Below are 19498 nucleotides of genomic sequence, written 5' to 3'. Positions count from 1 at the left end.
GGGAAGGCTCAATCCCACAGAAACAAAGGAGGGTAGTCAGACCTCTGGAGCTGATCAGAGGAGGGACTGCTCTTTGAAGTTTTGGAGGGAAGGGACCAGGCAGCTATGGCAGTTAGGGGCAGGGCTAAGGCTCTCAGAGAAGGTGTTTAAGCCAACCACCATCTTGGTGGAGTGATAAGCATTGGGCTTGAGCGGCTACCCAGGGGGGGCAGATATGCCCAACAGTAATGTGCCCCCATGGGGAGCGACCCTTGCCCAAGGGGCTGCCCCCCCAAACAAAACACTCACATACACACCAATCCCTGGTGCCTAAGTGGTTTCTGCTCCCCTTGGGGGCAGATCGGCCTAATAGAAATAGGCCGATCTGCCCCCAAGGGGAGCAGAAATGGCCTAAAATAAATGTGACCCCCCCATCCTCCTACCCCCCAGGGGAGTGACCCTTGTCTAAGGGGTGGCTCCCCTTGCGTGAAATTGGCGCAAAAACAAATCCCTGGTGCCTAGTGGTTTCTGCCCCCCTTGGGGGCAGCTCGGTCTGATAGAAATAGGCTGATCTTCCCCCAAAGGGGGCAGAAATGGCCTAAAATAGGTTTGCCCCCCCCAGGAGAACGACCCTTGCCTAAGGGGTTGCTCCCCTTGCGTGAAATTGATGATAAAAAATAAAAATCCCTGGTGTCTAGTGGTTTCTGCCCCCCTTGGGGCCAGATTGGCCTAACAAAAATAGGCAGATCTGCCCACCCGGGGGACAGAAATGGCCTAAATACAATTTGCCCGCCCCAGGGGAGCGACCCATGCCGAAGGGGTCGCTCCCCATATATAAAAAACGAAAGTAAACATAAACAAAAATATATCCCTGGTGTCTAGGGGTTTCTGTCTCCCCTGGGGGCAGATCGGTCTAATTATAATAGGGGGGGGCAGAAAAGGCCTAAAAATATTTTGCCCCCCTGGGGAGCGGCCCTTGCCGTTGTGTGTAAGTATTAAAAAAAAATCCCTGGTGTCTAGTGGGCATTTCTGCTGCCCGATCGCATCGCGATCGGGCAGCAGAAATGGTTGCAGAGACATGAAAGGAAAGGCCTTTCCTTTCCTTTCATTCCTTTGCCTGTCCCCTCCTTCCGAGCGGAAGAGAAATGCTAAGCGGAAGGGGAAGCGATTTCTCTTCCAGCCCTGCCCTGCGGGGGGTGGGGGGAGGCCCTCTGGGGGGAGCGCTTCCTCCAAGGGCCTACACCAGGATGTAGTGGTTACGTCCGTAGTGCCTCAGCGCCACACCACCGAACGTAACCACTACATCCTTGACGGGGATAGGGTTAACTCAACCTCCTCTGTAGCATTCTTGGGTAAAGTGTGAATGGTTGCATAGTTGATGGCATGTGACCAGATCTTGATGCTGAAGACAGCAGATAGAAAATGAAAATCTGCACATGTAATTTGATATTTTGTCTTTGACACAATGGTGGATCCTTTGGGATAGAAATATAAGAAAATAAGTTCCCTGCATGGATGTGCCATACTAGTTCCAAAGGCATAATTGGGCAGAGAGTGTAGAGAAATCTTAAAGTGCATTCACATCTTTTTTGTACCATAACCGTACAGAAAAAAAAGCATGAATATAAATAACCTGAAAAAATATGAGAAATTATATTTTAATAATGAACTGCCTAATGGTGCAATGGTTCAATTTCTTTGGTTGTTTAGGTCACATATTATCACTTTATACTTGGAGTGGATGGCTGATTGCGTCAGGCTCTCAAGACAAGACTGTTCGATTTTGGGATCTGCGAGTGCCCAGTTGTGTTCGTGTTGTTGGAACAACTTTTCATGGGACAGGTACAATTATTTTGTAACAACTTCAAACTTGTATTAAGTGTGCATACAACACCCTGAAAAGCTCTGTAAATAATGTTTTGTTTTTTCTCATATTCAAATGTGTTGGGACCAAGATTTCATAATACTAAACATTGTGTGAATGTAGGGGCATCTCCCTTGTAGTGTACGCCACAGTAGGAGGCCGAAAGGAAATTAGTCCACGCCAAGTACCGATCTAGAGCTTTCCTTAGGCTTTCAAAAATAGGTTATGATAGGACTAATGTTCAACATCACTTCTGACATTTCTCTTGCAAAATTCAATTCTTTGCTGTTTAAATTTTTTATTTTAAGTTCTAGTGGATGTTTGAGGTACTTTTACAATAAGGTAGAGCCAGTTTAGTAAGACTGTATGATCATCCTTGTTATAAAAGAACATATCCAAGAAAGCCACTATTCTTAGGTGATGAGAGACAGATCTTTGTTACAAGACCCATACTAAGGCTTGGCTCTTCTACATAAGGTCAATTGGAGTTGGTAAAATAGAAGTTATTTATAGCAGATCTAGAGCTATGAGGTGAGCATCCTCAAACAGATTTCTACACATTATCATATTCATACCAGATACATGGCACTGTTCATCTGCATACACCTTTGAAAAGGTGTTTTCAATTTGCCCAGGTCGGCAGGTTTGCATGGAACTTGGCAGTTTACTAACTCAGCTAGGCAAGGTTCAGCATGCCAAGTTTTGTGTACATCTGTTCATGGGGAGATGTGGGAAAAAGGGGGTGCATACAAAAGCAAGTGTTTTGCCATTTTAGCTCCCATAGGAAATTTTTTGGCTCTATATCCTGAGCAGTTGAACATTTTTACACCAACTTTAACAATAAAGTAGAGCTCATAAAGTGTGCTTTTTTTGGTTCAGTGTAAATCCATTCAGCAGTTTTATTAATATAAAACTTTGTATTGAGTTTCTATACTGAAATTAGACACTTGACCGTTCAGTAGTTTTTGAATTATTGTGTTAAAATACATATTCCAGTTGGACTTGAAAGGTTTAATACTTTTGTATGTCTCTGAGGTTTTGAGCTTCTTTCACTTTAATTTTGAGTTTTCCTCAAAAGTTGTTGGCTGGACAAAAGAGCAGGCATTTTATGTAGAAGTAAAAACCTCTACTTTAGAAAGCGTCTTGATTCAGACATGCCTGGTGATTTCACTCTCGGCCCTACACAGGTGCGAGTCTGCACACTCCACCACCCACTTGGACACACACTGATAGCTACACTCACAGATAGGAACACTCCGATGGAGGCAGTGTAACTCATCCAACACAGGTACAAGTTTACGCACACCTCTCCCACTCAGATATGCAGTCATTGATATTCTTGTGGATATGAACTTCCAGTGGAGGCAAAGATACAGTTAAGTGGTGGGTGTCTATCTGAATTCCAGGGCTTACCAAAAGAAGTAACATCAAATAATTGTAAAAGAGGTAAGAAATTAACGATTCTACTATATATTATTTGACAAGTCACGCAATTTTGGTAAAGTAAGTATTTTAAGACACACCGGTTTTCAAAAAATAGAGATCGCTGAAAAAATACAGTTATAAACTGAATTATGGTTCTGGTGCAAATGTAGAAAACTATTGAAATTCGCCAGTTATGGGGTGCAGTTCAAACCATAACTTAATCCCTCCCCATGAATTGCGAATGACATCGCGGATGAAACCAATAATGGCATCTTAAGGGACAATATTCATGACATCACCTTTGACATTGCTGCTTGTTTCATAACTGCTGCCGCACCTTTTGTTGCATATGACATTGTGTTTTTTCAGTGAAAATGTATATAGTAAATAAAGTACGAAAAGGTGATGTTGGACATTTAATGAAAATTAATCTCAAAAGTCTTGCACAACTTGTACAAGCACATGATATTCACTGCACTGCAAAGCTTAACGCAGGGGGCCCTAAACGGACAGATTCCGACTTTCACGAAGGTCTAAGGCATATACATTCAGCAAATATCTGTGATTAGACAAAATAAACTTACTGTAGACATTGAAGCACATGATTATCGTCAGGACCAGCCAGATCTGTAGTTACTTGACCCTTGTTAATGCATTAGTTTATAATCTGAATGGCCTTTGTTATGTTAAAACCAGAAATATGCCAATTGACAGGCTGAGAGGGTGTGATTTATTTAACATGCTAAGAAAAACAAGCATGTGATGGTTAGAATGCTTGAATTAGCCTCAACCGCTCCCTAAGTTGTGGGTATTCATACATTCACATACTTGACTGGCCAAAGCCTAGAGGAAGCTCTGAGTGAAGGACATTTTTGTAGTTTAATTGTGGTGAGAAGAAAATATGAACTAATGGCTTTTGGTAAAGTCACCCTACATGTAGGTGTAACTCATAAAGTGTAAATGTTCTAAAAGCTATCTGTAAAAACCTGAAGGTTGCAGCCGTGGACCATCTTGTGGTTATGAAACCTGGACGTAGAACAGTGAGAAGTCCCACCTAGTGGTGGGTGGAAGGGGACTGCATCTTCTTATTCAGACCTACGTTCCATACCTAAATATAATGTAAGTGTAACTAATACCAGTTCCGTTTCATTTAGAGGAGTTTTTGATCAGACACTGCAAAAGGCCTGTGATGTTCCACACAGGTCAATGAAAACAACTTAAGGATCTGTCCCCAGCCTACACATGGTATTGCAGATCATGACTAATAAGAGCCAGGACCAGTGCTTGGTCACATGCCTTGTAAAGCTGAGACCTGTGGACTTCTTGGCTACTCCATGTAACCCATGCCCTTAAAGAGATATCTTACAGTCTGCTCCCACCTGCTCACAGTAATATCACCCGTGATGCATTATTTCTGCACAAGACATTCCTTTGGAGTCCTCAGCACCCCATCACATTCAGTAACGAGGATTTCCCCTTTTATGCTAATTGCCTTGTAGGAGACTGATGTTAAAATATGTTGCAAAAATTAGAAAGATAGTAATTAACTTGTGTGTAACTGTTAAAAGGCACCGTTGTCTAAATATTAACATTGTGGTGCTGAAGCAGACGCTATACCTTTCTCTGAATCTAAGTAGTTTGTAACATTGTGGAGAGAGTGACGTGTGCAAAGTCTGCAGGCATCACTTCTGGAGAAGAACAGTGTTTACATTCATACTCTCTTCAGTGCCAAGGACTGGTGGGCTCAGTGCGTCTGTTTTTTGTTTTTGTTTAAGCAGCACTTATTTAATCTATTTACCATTTTTGTGCGGTCCAGCAGCACCTCACTACTGGTATTGGGCCCTGACTGCTGCTTGCAGTGAGCTGCATCCCGTGCTGGCATTGTTAGCGGCATCCTTTTTGGAATGGTTTTTCAAATGCATGTGGACACACAGGTGGATTTTGTGATAATTTTATGAATAATTCCAAGATAGCCGCCTCAGCATGCACATGCATGGTAGCCATCTTTGGATGTTTTATGCAAGCTATGAGCCCCGCTTTCTGCATACCGGCCGGGCTGGCCATTTTATTACAGGGGCGCTGATGGGGTCGAGTGGCACCCTTTCATCCTATAGAACACCGCCATACAAAGACTGCACCAGGGACAGACCAGCCCACAGGTGAACATAGAGGGTGGGCCCTAGGGACATGAAATCCGAACATTAATGGTGGTCTGTTCTCCTTCCCATGGACCCCTGGACCTGCTACTGCAGGCGCAGTGGGCTGTGCCCTGCTCATGGAGGCCTGAGAGCTGTCATGCCGCGGACGGCTCTACTCTGCCATCAGCTATGATGTGAATACTGTTATGATCTCTGCCTGCTTGTAACTGTAGAAAGCCCCAAAGATCTGGCATATACTTTACAGCCCGCCAACTGAAACTCCAAAACACCTTCAGAGGAGCTTGACTCGTTGAGAACTCTCTGATATCTGAAATTAAGACACCCTTGGTAACACAAAGTAACGATCAACTATATCTGTTGTCAAGAACTGGGAACTCTGTGGGGAGGTGGACCTAGGAAAACCGACAGGCCTCAAGATTGACACAGACAGTCCCCTGGCAGGCGGCAGAGAGTACTTGGTTGGTTTGCCCCAGATTCCTGGCCGGATTAGTCCTTGCTGCCACTCCCCTACTCCACCCATCAATGACGATGACAAGGGGGTCCACGCCACCCACCAAACAAAGCTAGGAAAATATACTCTGGCCAAAAGTTCCGCAGAGACGCCAGGGGCCCTCGTGCCGCAGCCCTAAGCAAAACAATTACCTGATGAGCCAGGACCGCCAACACTTCAGGACATCCTGGCCACCATTCAGGGGGTTCACACCTCTCTGGAGGGTGAAATAGACTCAATCTCAACAGAGCTCACGCTGCTATGAACAGTCCTCAGAAATATAGGGGCTAGAGTGACAGCAGCCAAAGGCACAATCGGCACTCTTACAGAGGACAAAGCAGACCTGAAAACCCAGGTCAAAGGCCTACAAGCCACCATGGCTACTTTGAAAGCAGATCTAGGCAAAATAACATCTGAATTATTGGGGTCCCAGAACGCTCCGATGGTCCTGCAGTGGACCTCTTTGCGGAAGCACTGATACTTAAACTGCTTCAGCCCAGAGGCCTTTCCAACTACAGGCCCACTGGACACCGGGCACTCCACCCAAACCAGGAGCCCCACCTCACCCTATAATTGTATGTATCTTCAATGATTGAGACCGACATGTCATATTACAAACAGTTTGGAGTGCACCCCTGCTCAATTATGAAAATGCTAGGATAACCCTTTGTTCGATGGCATCTGTCGCTGTAGATACGCATGTTCTGCAATAGCTCGCCATCTGGTGTTGGGCCGGAGTGTTACAAGTTGTTTTTCTTCGAAGAAGTCTTTCGAGTCACGGGACCGAGTGACTCCTCCTTTTGTCTCCATTGCGCATGGGCGTCGACTCCATCTTCGATTGTTTTTTTTCCGCCATCGGGTTCGGACGTGTTCCTGTCGCTCCGAGTTTCGGAACGGAAAATTAGCTAATTTTGGAAGATTTTCGTCGGTATTGTTGCGTTCGGGATCGGCGTACTTAGATTCCACACCGCATCAAAGATCGAAGAGCTCCGGTGCCCTTCGGGGTAGTTTTTCGATCCTCCGTCGGGGGCCTGGTCGGCCCGACCGCGTGCTGAAGAACGCCGATGGAACGGACCCCGTTCCGTTTCTGCCCCAAATGCCACAATAAATACCCCTACACAGACCAACACTTGGTCTGCAACCTGTGCCTGTCACCTGAGCACAGCGAAGACACCTGCGAGGCCTGTCGTGCGTTCCGGTCCCGAAAAACACTCCGAGACCGTCGAGCCAGAAGACTTCAAATGGCGTCCGCACCGACAGCCCAACGGGAGTTCGAGGAACAGGAAGAAGAAGGTACCTTCTCGATCCAAGACTCAGACTCCGAAGGATTCGACGATACGCAAACCGTGAGTAAGACGTCGAACACCACACAAAGAAACATTTACAAGGCCCAGGGGACGCCACTGCCACCAGGCCATGGCTCGACCCATAAATTCGGTGACCGACCGTCGGCACCGAAAAAGGCCCAAACAGTGCCGAGATCGTCCGACTCCGGTCGAGACACCGGCACGCAGCCTTCTCGGGACCGAGAAAGTGCTGGAGACAAGCCTCGACACCGAGATGCCGGTGTGGACACGGCTCGACGCCGAGACAGCGGCACCGAAACAGATCGACGCCGAGAGGTTTCGGCCCCGAAAAGGAAAAAAGTCACCTCGGAGCCGAAAAAACACGCAGACAAAGTTTCGATGCCGAAACAAACTGCAAGCGACCCAGCTTCAGGCTCTTATACAGAAGAGCACTCGCTAACCTCCCAAATGCAAAAGCATAGGTTTGAGGAAGAGCTACAAGCAACTGATGTGGACCATACGCAAAAGCGTATCTTCATTCAGCAGGGGACAGGAAAAATAAGCACCCTTCCCCCCATTAGGAGAAAGAGAAGGTTGGAGTTCCAGACGGAACAAGCACCACAACCAAAAGTGGTGAAAAGAGTTACACCACCACCCTCTCCTCCGCCCGTGATTAACGTTTCACCAGCACAAACTCCATCACACTCCCCAGCTCACACCACCATGAGCCAGGGTGACCAAGATCAGGACGCATGGGACCTATACGACGCCCCAGTGTCAGATAACAGCCCGGAGGCATACCCTACAAAGCCATCTCCACCAGAAGACAGCACCGCGTACTCTCAGGTGGTGGCTAGAGCAGCACAATTTCACAACGTAAGCCTCCACTCAGAACAGGTCGAGGATGATTTCTTGTTCAACACACTCTCCTCCACCCACAGCTCCTACCAAAGCCTGCCTATGCTCCCTGGTATCCTCCGGCACGCAAAAGACATATTTAAGGAGCCGGTCAAAAGTAGGGCAATCACACCAAGGGTGGAAAAAAAGTATAAGCCGCCTCCTACGGACCCGGTTTTCATCACTACACAGCTGCCACCAGACTCTGTTGTTGTAGGAGCAGCTAGGAAAAGGGCCAACTCTCACACATCTGGAGATGCACCACCCCCAGATAAAGAAAGCCGCAAGTTCGATGCAGCTGGTAAAAGAGTCGCAGCACAAGCTGCAAACCAGTGGCGCATCGCGAACTCCCAGGCACTACTTGCGCGCTATGACAGAGCCCACTGGGACGAGATGCAACATCTCATCGAACATCTGCCCAAGGACTTCCAAAATAGGGCAAAACAAGTGGTTGAGGAGGGACAGACCATCTCCAACAACCAGATACGTTCCTCCATGGACACTGCAGATACAGCTGCACGGACAATTAATACATCTGTAACTATCAGAAGGCATGCATGGCTCCGAACGTCTGGATTTAAACCAGAGATTCAACAAGCAGTTCTCAATATGCCTTTTAATGAAAAAGAACTGTTCGGTCCAGAAGTGGACACAGCGATTGAGAAACTAAAAAAAGATACGGACACTGCCAAAGCCATGGGCGCACTCTACTCCCCGCAGAGCAGAGGGAATTACAGCACATTCCGTAAAACGCCCTTTCGAGGGGGGTTTCGGGGTCAAAGCACACAAGCCAGCACCTCACAAGCAACACCGTCCACTTACCAGGGACAGTATAGAGGAGGTTTTCGGGGACAATATAGAGGAGGGCAATTCCCTAGAAATAGAGGGAGATTTCAAAGCCCCAAAACCCCTACTACTAAACAATGACTCACATGTCACTCACCCCCTCCACACAACACCAGTGGGGGGAAGAATAGGTCATTATTACAAAGCATGGGAGGAAATCACTACAGACACTTGGGTTCTAGCAATTATCCAACATGGTTATTGCATAGAATTTCTACAATTCCCTCCAAACATACCACCAAAAGCACAAAATTTAACAACACACCATTCCAATCTCCTGGAGATAGAAGTGCAGGCACTATTGCAAAAGAATGCAATCGAATTAGTGCCAAACACACAAATAAACACAGGAGTTTACTCACTGTACTTTCTGATACCAAAGAAGGACAAAACGCTGAGACCAATCCTAGACCTCAGAGTAGTGAACACTTTCATCAAATCAGACCACTTCCACATGGTCACACTACAAGAAGTATTGCCATTGCTAAAACTGCACGACTACATGGCAACTTTAGACCTCAAGGATGCTTATTTCCATATACCAATACACCCATCGCACAGGAAATACCTAAGGTTTGTATTCAAAGGAATACATTACCAATTCAAGGTACTGCCTTTCGGATTAACAACCGCACCAAGAGTCTTTACCAAATGTCTAGCAGTAGTCGCAGCACACATAAGAAGGCAGAAAATACATGTGTTCCCATATCTAGACGACTGGCTAATCAAGGCCCATTCGTTAATAGAGTGCTCAAATCACACAAATCATATCATACAAACCCTCTTCAAACTAGGGTTCACCGTCAATTTCACAAAATCCAAAATTCTGCCACGCAAGGTACAACAATACCTGGGAGCCATAATAAACACATCAAAAGGAGTAGCCACTCCAAGTCCACAAAGAATTCAAAATTTCAACACCATCATACAACGCATGTATCCAACACAAAAGATACAGGCAAAGATGGTATTACAACTCCTAGGCATGATGTCATCATGCATAGCCATTGTCCCAAACGCAAGACTGCACATGAGGCCCTTACAACAATGCCTATCATCACAGTGGTCTCAAGCACAGGGTCACCTTCTAGATCTGGTGTTAATAGACCGCCAAACTTACCTCTCGCTTCTGTGGTGGAACAACATAAATTTAAACAAGGGGCGGCCTTTCCAAGACCCAGTGCCACAATACGTAATAACAACAGATGCTTCCATGACAGGGTGGGGAGCACACCTCGATCAACACAGCATACAAGGACAATGGAACGTACATCAAACAAAACTGCATATCAATCACCTAGAACTTCTAGCAGTTTTTCAAGCACTAAAGGCTTTCCAACCAATAATAGTTCACAAATACATTCTCGTCAAAACAGACAACATGACAACAATGTATTATCTAAACAAGCAGGGAGGGACGCACTCCACGCAGTTAAGCCTGCTAGCACAAAAAATTTGGCATTGGGCAATTCACAACCAAATTCGCCTAATTGCACAGTTTATACCAGGGATACAAAATCAACTCGCAGACAATCTCTCTCGAGATCACCAACAGGTCCACGAATGGGAAATTCACCCCCAAATTCTGAACACTTATTTCAAACTCTGGGGAACACCTCAGATAGACTTGTTTGCGACAAGGGAGAACGCAAAATGCCAAAACTTCGCATCCAGATACCCACACAAACAATCCCAAGGCAATGCCCTATGGATGAACTGGTCAGGGATATTTGCTTACGCTTTTCCTCCTCTCCCTCTCCTTCCTTACCTGGTAAACAAACTCAGTCAAAGCAAACTCAAACTCATATTGATAGCACCAACTTGGGCAAGGCAACCCTGGTACACAACGCTGCTAGACCTATCAGTGGTACCCTGCATCAAATTGCCCAACAGGCCAGATCTGTTGACACAGCACAACCAAAAGATCAGACACCCAGATCCAGCATCGCTGAATCTAGCAATCTGGCTCCTGAAATCCTAGAATTCGGGCACTTACAACTTACCCAAGAATGTATGGAAGTCATAAAACAAGCAAGAAGGCCATCCACCAGGCACTGCTATGCAAGTAAATGGAAGAGGTTTGTTTGCTACTGCCATATTAATCAAATACAACCATTACACACAACTCCAGAACATGTAGTGGGTTACTTGCTTCACTTACAAAAATCTAACCTAGCTTTCTCTTCCATTAAGATTCACCTTGCAGCAATATCTGCATACCTGCAGACTACCTATTCAACTTCCCTATATAAAATACCAGTCATTAAAGCATTCATGGAGGGCCTTAGGAGAATTATACCACCAAGAACACTACCTGTTCCTTCATGGAACCTAAATGTTGTCCTAACTAGACTTATGGGTCCACCTTTTGAACCCATGCACTCCTGCGACATACAGTTCCTAACCTGGAAGGTGGCATTTCTCATCGCCATTACTTCCCTGAGAAGAGTAAGCGAGATTCAGGCGTTTACTATACAGGAACCTTTTATACAACTACACAAAAATAAAGTCGTCCTAAGGACCAATCCTAAATTTTTGCCAAAGGTTATTTCACCGTTCCATCTAAATCAAACAGTGGAACTTCCAGTGTTCTTTCCACAGCCAGATACCGTAGCTGAAAGGGCACTACATACATTAGATGTCAAAAGAGCATTGATGTATTACATTGACAGAACAAAGAACATCAGAAAGACTAAACAACTCTTTATTGCATTTCAAAAACCTCATGCAGGAAACCCAATTTCAAAACAAGGTATAGCCAGATGGATAGTTAAATGCATCCAAATCTGCTACCTTAAAGCTAAACGACAGCTGCCCATTACACCAAGGGCACACTCAACCAGAAAGAAAGGTGCTACCATGGCCTTTCTAGGAAACATCCCAATGCAAGAAATATGTAAGGCAGCCACATGGTCTACGCCTCACACATTCACCAAGCACTACTGTGTAGACGTGTTATCCGCACAACAAGCCACAGTAGGTCAAGCTGTATTAAGGACATTATTTCAGACTACTTCCACTCCTACAGGCTGATCCACCGCTTTTGGGGAAATAACTGCTTACTAGTCTATGCAGAACATGCGTATCTACAGCGACAGATGCCATCGAACTGAAAATGTCACTTACCCAGTGTACATCTGTTCGTGGCATCAGTCGCAGTAGATTCGCATGTGCCCACCCGCCTCCCCGGGAGCCTGTAGCAGTTTGGAAGTTACCTTCAATTATTTATATATGTATCATCTCACCCTTAAATAGGTGTATACTTAGTCACTCCATTGCATGGGCACTATTACTACAATTCAACTCCTACCTCACCCTCTGCGGGGAAAAACAATCGAAGATGGAGTCGACGCCCATGCGCAATGGAGACAAAAGGAGGAGTCACTCGGTCCCGTGACTCGAAAGACTTCTTCGAAGAAAAACAACTTGTAACACTCCGGCCCCACACCAGATGGCGAGCTATTGCAGAACATGCGAATCTACTGCGACTGATGCCACGAACAGATGTACACTGGGTAAGTGACATTTTCATTTCTGAATACACACTTAAAGCCAAAGACTAAGACATAGCTTCCTGGAAGTCAAAAGGGCTCTCCGAGACTGAGAAATCAAATGTCAATGATGTTCCTGGCAAAATTGCGGATAATGGCTGAAGGCAAAACCAGTTATTTTGAAACTTCTGCTGAGGTGTGGGACTAGCTGGAGGGCTGGAGATGAGTGTCAACTAAACCATGAACTAGACCAGATCAGAAGGGAGGAGACACAGGCGCAACTGAATTGCAAAGAGGTAGTGGAGACCTGCAGCGACGCCTTAATGGCTCTCCAGATCATTGATCCTGACCCACATTGGAGCAGCACCCGCCGAACAGGCATCTTCCAGGGTCGCATGATACAGAGTTGAATCACCTTGACACTGGAGCGATCAAGGTCCGCAACTTAAGGCGCACTGCCCCAGCCCCATTACGAACATCAGAGGGTGGTGCAGCAGTAGTAGACACTCAAAACCTTGCTTTGGTAATGACTTTCCTTTTACTGGGTGGAGGAGGGAGGGTGCATCTTTAGCGCTGGGTCTAATCTCCTATGCATAATTGTAACTATGTTATGGGGTGACAGGCGCTCTGCAAAGTTGGGAGGGCAGCCAGTTCAAGGTTTGCCATGAAGGGAGGCAAGGAGAGGGATTTGTACTGGGATTTTGGTTGATGTTTGTGTTCTTTGTAGCTTAGGTTACTGTTTCTGTTACTCATTGCATGCAACACCGAATCCACTTTCAAAAGATGCTTGTTTTCTCCAACAACTGCCAATATTTAATATGACCCACCCGCCTGCATATGATAAAATTACATAGCACACACGATCACCTCGATGACACAATCATCACGACTGAAGTTGATCTCTTGGAATGTTAATGGGTTGGGGAACAAAATTAAGCGTAGAGTAGTCTTAAAATACATATAGAAACAATCCCCGCTATGGTCCTTCTACAGGAGACTCATCTTAAGGGTAACTCATGCCAAGTCATGCATCACTGGGGTTACAAACTGGTTAGCCACGCGGGGTAGTCATCTGGCTCTAGAGGGGTGAGTATCCTGCTGTGGAAAGCACTGCCCCTCACTGTTCACCAAACCTTCATGGACACGCAGGGCTGACATCTGGCGATATCTGGGATGTGGGAGGACAAGCCAGATAACATAGTATTGATTTTATATCCCTCCTTGACTACATACACTCACGTTCCCTGAGCTGAGTAAGCTACTCTTGCATTTCCCAGAGGGTATCTTATCGATGGAAGGAGATTTTAGCATGACCCTCAACGTTGTAACTGATAGATTCCCACCAGGACAGACAGGATCCTCATGCTGACCAATGGCAGACAATTTGTCTGCCCTGGGACTCGTGGATCTTTGGCGCTCTCACAATCCCCTATCACAGCACTATATTTTTCACTCAGGGGCCCACAACAGCTATTCCCGCATTGATTACATCCTAACATTAGCACACTAGACTACCCTCTTCCACAAGACCCAACGTTTAGGCCAGGGGTATTTCTGATCACTCCCTGGTATGGGCAGTGTATGGTCACTCAGAGAGGTGGCAAGCTAGAGGTATAACACTTTGGTCCTTGCATTTTAAGATAGCGCAGATGCGAAAGGGTTTTTGTAAGACTACTGACTAATATTTTGCAGAAAACAACCAATTGGTGGCCTCAGCTCAGACTCTCTGGGAAGCATTTAAAATTAAAATAAAGGACAGGGCCTATCACTGATTGTAGGACAGGTAAGGGACAAGAGGGCACAAATGGAGACACGAGAGCAGGAAATGGCTGGGCTACAGTCCGAGCTTGTGGCCCAGGCAGACCAGAGCATCCAGCACACACTTAGCCTGAAACAGAGGGAGTACAGAGATGTAGCAAACAAGGCGGCTAAAAATGATTACTGCACAACTCAGCATCATCTCTGTAAGGCCGGCGATAGAGAGGGGAAACTCCTGGCGTGGCTGGATAGATGTTAAAAAGCAAATCATTGGGTCTTGGATATCCAGACTAATATTGGCGAGCTCTTGAGGGGAAAGTAAACGGTAGAAGTAGTTTTCAATACTTAGTACACCCAATTGTACTCATCGGTAGCGATCGCTACAGCAGAAAAATACAGGAATATCTAGCTGCTCTTTGACTTCCTGGCCTGTCGGAGGAGGACAAAGAATTGTTAAAGGGGGACCTTACGGAGGTAGAAATAGTTAAAGCCATTCATGAGCTGCACTCAGGCAAATAGTGGGCCCTAACGGGAACTCTACAACCTCAGAGCAACAAATATTACCCCCGCCTGCTCAAAATGTTCCATGAAAACTGCGCAGCTGGATCTCTTCCCAGAGATGAATGGATAGTAAATGTAGTGCTCATCCACAAGGAAGGTGTTTTCCCCTTGAATTAATTTCTTCATTATATAGAAGATGTGAATTGCACCCACCCAGGAGACTATAACATTACATGCAGTAAAGTTGGAGAGAATAAAGAGACTGATTTTAATTAACCTACATGACTGCAAAACGAAAACACATTTCTCACGCAGTCTACAGAGGTTGTCTGCTAAAGGGATGCATCAAGTAACAGATAGGCAGAAATTCCTTCATGGACCTCCTGACTGCTGAGTGCCCATCGACTTTGATCGACTTTGCTGCGAGATGACTACTAAGGGATGCATAGGAGGGTGGTGGACACCTCCTGCTATGCTGGTGAGGTTGTCAGAGTGTTTCTCTGCATGGATTACCCCTCAGCCTGTAGACAATGGAGACCATGCATCTCGCCTACCATAACATGCCACCATGATGATGTAGGCAGGGGCGGCTCCTTCGCAATGGCAAAGGAGTGTCCCCCCCAGTCGCCCCCAGCTAAGCCAGGAGCTGAAAGACAAAACAATATGTTCGATGGCATCTGTCGCTGTAGATACGCATGTTTTGCATAGCTCGCCATCTGGTGTTGGGCCGGAGTGTTACAAGTTGTTTTTCTTCGAAGAAGTCTTTCGAGTCACGGGACCGAGTGACTCCTCCTTTTGTCTCCATTGCGCATGGGCGTCGACTCCATCTTCAATTGTTTTTTTTCCGCCATCGGGTTCGGACGTGTTCCTGTCGCTCCGAGTTTCGGAACGGAAAGATAGCTAATTTCGGAAGATTTTCGTCGGTATTGTTGCGTTCGGGATCGGCGTAGTTAGATTCAACACCGCGTCTAAGATCGAAGAGCTCCGGTGCCCTTCGGGGTAATTTTTTCGATCCCCCGTCGGGGCCTGGTCGGCCCGACCGCGTGCAGAAGAACGCCGATGGAACGGACCCCGTTCCGTTTCTGTCCCAAATGCCACAATAAATACCCCTATACAGACCAACACTTGGTCTGCAACCTGTGCCTGTCACCTGAGCACAGTGAAGACACCTCCGAGGCCTGTCGTGCGTTCCGGTCCCGAAAAACACTCCGAGACCGTCGAGCCAGAAGACTTCAGATGGCGTCCGCGCCGACAGCCCACCGGGAGTTCGAGGAACAAGAAGAGGAGGGAACCTTTTCGATCCAAGAATCGGACTCCGAAGGATTCGACGATACACAAACCGTGAGTAAGACGTCGAAAACCACTCAGAAGAAGATTTACAAGGCCCAGGGGACGCCACTGCCATCAGGCCATGGCTCGACCCATAAATTCGGTGACCGACCGTCGGCACCGAAAAAGGCCCAAACAGTGCCGAGATCGTCCGACTCTGGTCGAGACACCGGCACGCAGCCTTCTCGGGACCGAGAAAGTGCTGGAGACAAGCATCGACACCGAGATACCGGTGTAGACACGGCTCGACGCCGAGACAGCGGCACCGACGAAGATCGACGCCGAGAGGTTTCGGCCCCGAAAAAGAAAAAAGTCACCTCGGAGCCGAAAAAAGATGCAGACAGGGTTTCGGTGCCAAAACAAACTGCAACCGACCCAGTTTCAGGCTCTTATACAGAAGAGCAATCGCTAACCTCCCAAATGCAAAAGCATAGGTTTGAGGAAGAGCTACAATCAACTGATGTAGACCATACGCAAAAGCGTATTTTCATACAGCAGGGGACAGGAAAAATAAGCACCCTTCCCCCTATTAGAAGAAAGAGAAGATTGGAGTTCCAAACTGAACAAACACCACAAACAAAAGTGGTGAAAAAAGTTACCCCACCACCCTCTCCTCCACCTGTAATTAACGTCTCACCAGCACAAACTCCATCACATTCCCCAGCTCACACCACCATGAGCCAGGGTGACCAAGATCAAGACGCATGGGACTTATACGACGCCCCAGTGTCAGATAACAGTCCGGAGGCATACTCTACGAAGCCATCTCCACCAGAGGACAGCACTGCGTATTCTCAAGTGGTGGCTAGAGCAGCACAATTTCACAATGTAAGCCTCCACTCAGAACAGGTCGAGGATGACTTTTTATTCAACACCCTCTCCTCCACCCACAGCTCCTACCAAAGCCTGCCTATGCTCCCTGGTATGCTCCGGCACGCAAAAGAAATCTTTAAGGAGCCGGTCAAAAGTAGGGCAATCACACCAAGAGTGGAAAAAAAGTATAAGGCGCCTCCTACAGACCCGGTTTTCATCACTACACAGCTGCCACCAGACTCTGTCGTTGTAGGAGCAGCTAGGAAAAGGGCCAACTCCCACACATCTGGAGATGCACCACCCCCAGATAAAGAAAGCCGCAAGTTCGATGCAGCTGGTAAGAGAGTCACAGCACAAGCTGCAAACCAGTGGCGCATCGCTAACTCCCAGGCACTACTTGCGCGCTATGACAGAGCCCATTGGGATGAGATGCAACATCTCATTGACCATCTGCCCAAGGACCTACAAAAGAGGGCAAAACAAGTGGTTGAGGAGGGACAGACCATTTCCAACAACCAAATCCGCTCCTCCATGGACGCTGCAGATACAGCTGCACGGACAATTAATACATCTGTAACTATCAGAAGGCATGCATGGCTCCGAACGTCTGGATTTAAACCAGAGATTCAGCAAGCAGTTCTCAATATGCCTTTTAACGAAAAAGAACTGTTCGGTCCAGAAGTGGACACAGCGATTGAGAAACTCAAAAAAGACACGGACACTGCTAAAGCCATGGGCACACTCTACTCCCCGCAGAGCAGAGGGAATTACAGCACATTCCGTAAAACACCCTTTAAAGGGGGGTTTTGGGGTCCGAGCACACAAGCCAGCACCTCACAGGCAACACCGTCCAGTTACCAGGGACAGTACAGAGGAGGTTTTCGGGGACAATATAGAGGAGGGCAATTCCCTAGGAACAGGGGAAAATTTCAAAGCCCCAAAACCCCTACTACTAAGCAGTGACTCACATGTCACTCACCCCCTCCACACAACACCAGTGGGGGGAAGAATAAGTCATTATTACAAAGCATGGGAGGAAATCACTACAGACACTTGGGTTCTAGCAATTATCCAACATGGTTATTGCATAGAATTTCTACAATTCCCTCCAAACATACCACCAAAAGCACAAAATTTGACAAAACATCATTCCAATCTCCTGGAGATAGAAGTGCAGGCACTATTGCAGAAGAATGCAATCGAATTAGTGCCAAACACACAAATAAACACAGGAGTTTACTCACTGTACTTTCTGATACCAAAGAAGGACAAAACGCTGAGACCAATCCTAGACCTCAGAATAGTGAACACATTCATCAAATCAGACCACTTTCACATGGTCACACTACAAGAAGTATTACCATTGCTAAAACTACATGACAACTTTAGACCTCAAGGACGAGTATTTCCATATACCAATACACCCATCGCACAGGAAATACCTAAGGTTCGTATTCAAAGGAATACATTACCAATTCAAGGTACTGCCTTTCGGATTAACAACCGCACCAAGAGTCTTTACCAAATGTCTAGCAGTAGTCGCTGCACACATCAGAAGGCAGCAAATACATGTGTTCCCATATCTAGACGACTGGCTAATCAAGGCCCATTCGTTAATAGAGTGCTCAAATCACACAAATCAGATCATACAAACCATCTTCAAACTAGGGTTCACCGTCAACTTCACGAAATCCAACATTCTGCCATGCAAGGTACAACAATACCTAGGAGCCATAATAGACACAACAAAAGGAGTAGCCACTCCAAGTCCCCAAAGAATTCAAAATTTCAACACCATCATACGACGCATGTATCCAACACAAAAGATACAAGCAAAGATGATATTACAACTCCTAGGCATGATGTCTTCATGCATAGCCATTGTCCCAAACGCAAGACTGCACATGAGGCCCTTACAACAGTGCCTAGCATCACAGTGGTCTCAAGCACAGGGTCATCTTCTAGATCTGGTGTTAATAGACCGCCAAACTTACCTCTCGCTTCTGTGGTGGAACAACATAAATTTAAACAAAGGGCGGCCTTTCCAAGACCCAGTGCCACAATACGTAATAACAACAGATGCTTCCATGACAGGGTGGGGAGCACACCTCGATCAACACAGCATACAAGGACAATGGAACGTACATCAAACAAAACTGCATATAAATCACCTAGAACTGCTAGCAGTTTTTCAAGCACTAAAAGCTTTCCAACCAATAATAGTTCACAAATACATTCTCGTCAAAACAGACAACATGACAACAATGTATTATCTAAACAAGCAAGGGGGGACGCACTCCACGCAGTTAAGCCTGCTAGCACAAAAAATTTGGCGTTGGGCAATTCACAACAAATTCGCCTAATAGCACAATTTATACCAGGGATCCAGAATCAACTCGCAGACAATCTCTCTCGAGATCACCAACAGGTCCACGAATGGGAAATTCACCCCCAAATTCTGAACATCTATTTCAAACTCTGGGGAACACCTCAAATAGACTTGTTTGCGACGAAGGAGAACGCAAAATGCCAAAACTTCGCATCCAGATACCCACACAAACAGTCCCAAGGCAATGCCCTATGGATGAACTGGTCAGGGATATTTGCTTACGCTTTTCCTCCTCTCCCTCTCCTTCCTTACCTGGTAAACAAACTCAGTC

General features: G+C 46.3%; 1 protein-coding gene across 2 annotated transcripts in view; it reads left to right on the top strand.

The window, feature by feature from the left end:
- WDR47 (WD repeat domain 47) overlaps nucleotides 1-19498 on the top strand; it is a 357246-nt gene that overhangs the window by 326766 nt on the left and 10982 nt on the right. For both annotated transcript variants that reach the window (XM_069232387.1, XM_069232388.1), the window contains one exon: nucleotides 1690-1821. In XM_069232387.1, the coding sequence (XP_069088488.1) occupies nucleotides 1690-1821 (132 nt within the window). The remainder of the gene's footprint in view (nucleotides 1-1689; nucleotides 1822-19498) is intronic.

This window comes from Pleurodeles waltl, chromosome 4_2 (assembly GCF_031143425.1).
Source record: "Pleurodeles waltl isolate 20211129_DDA chromosome 4_2, aPleWal1.hap1.20221129, whole genome shotgun sequence".
In the NCBI taxonomy this organism is placed as follows: domain Eukaryota; kingdom Metazoa; phylum Chordata; class Amphibia; order Caudata; family Salamandridae; genus Pleurodeles; species Pleurodeles waltl.
This window is presented reverse-complemented; position numbering and strand designations above follow the sequence as displayed.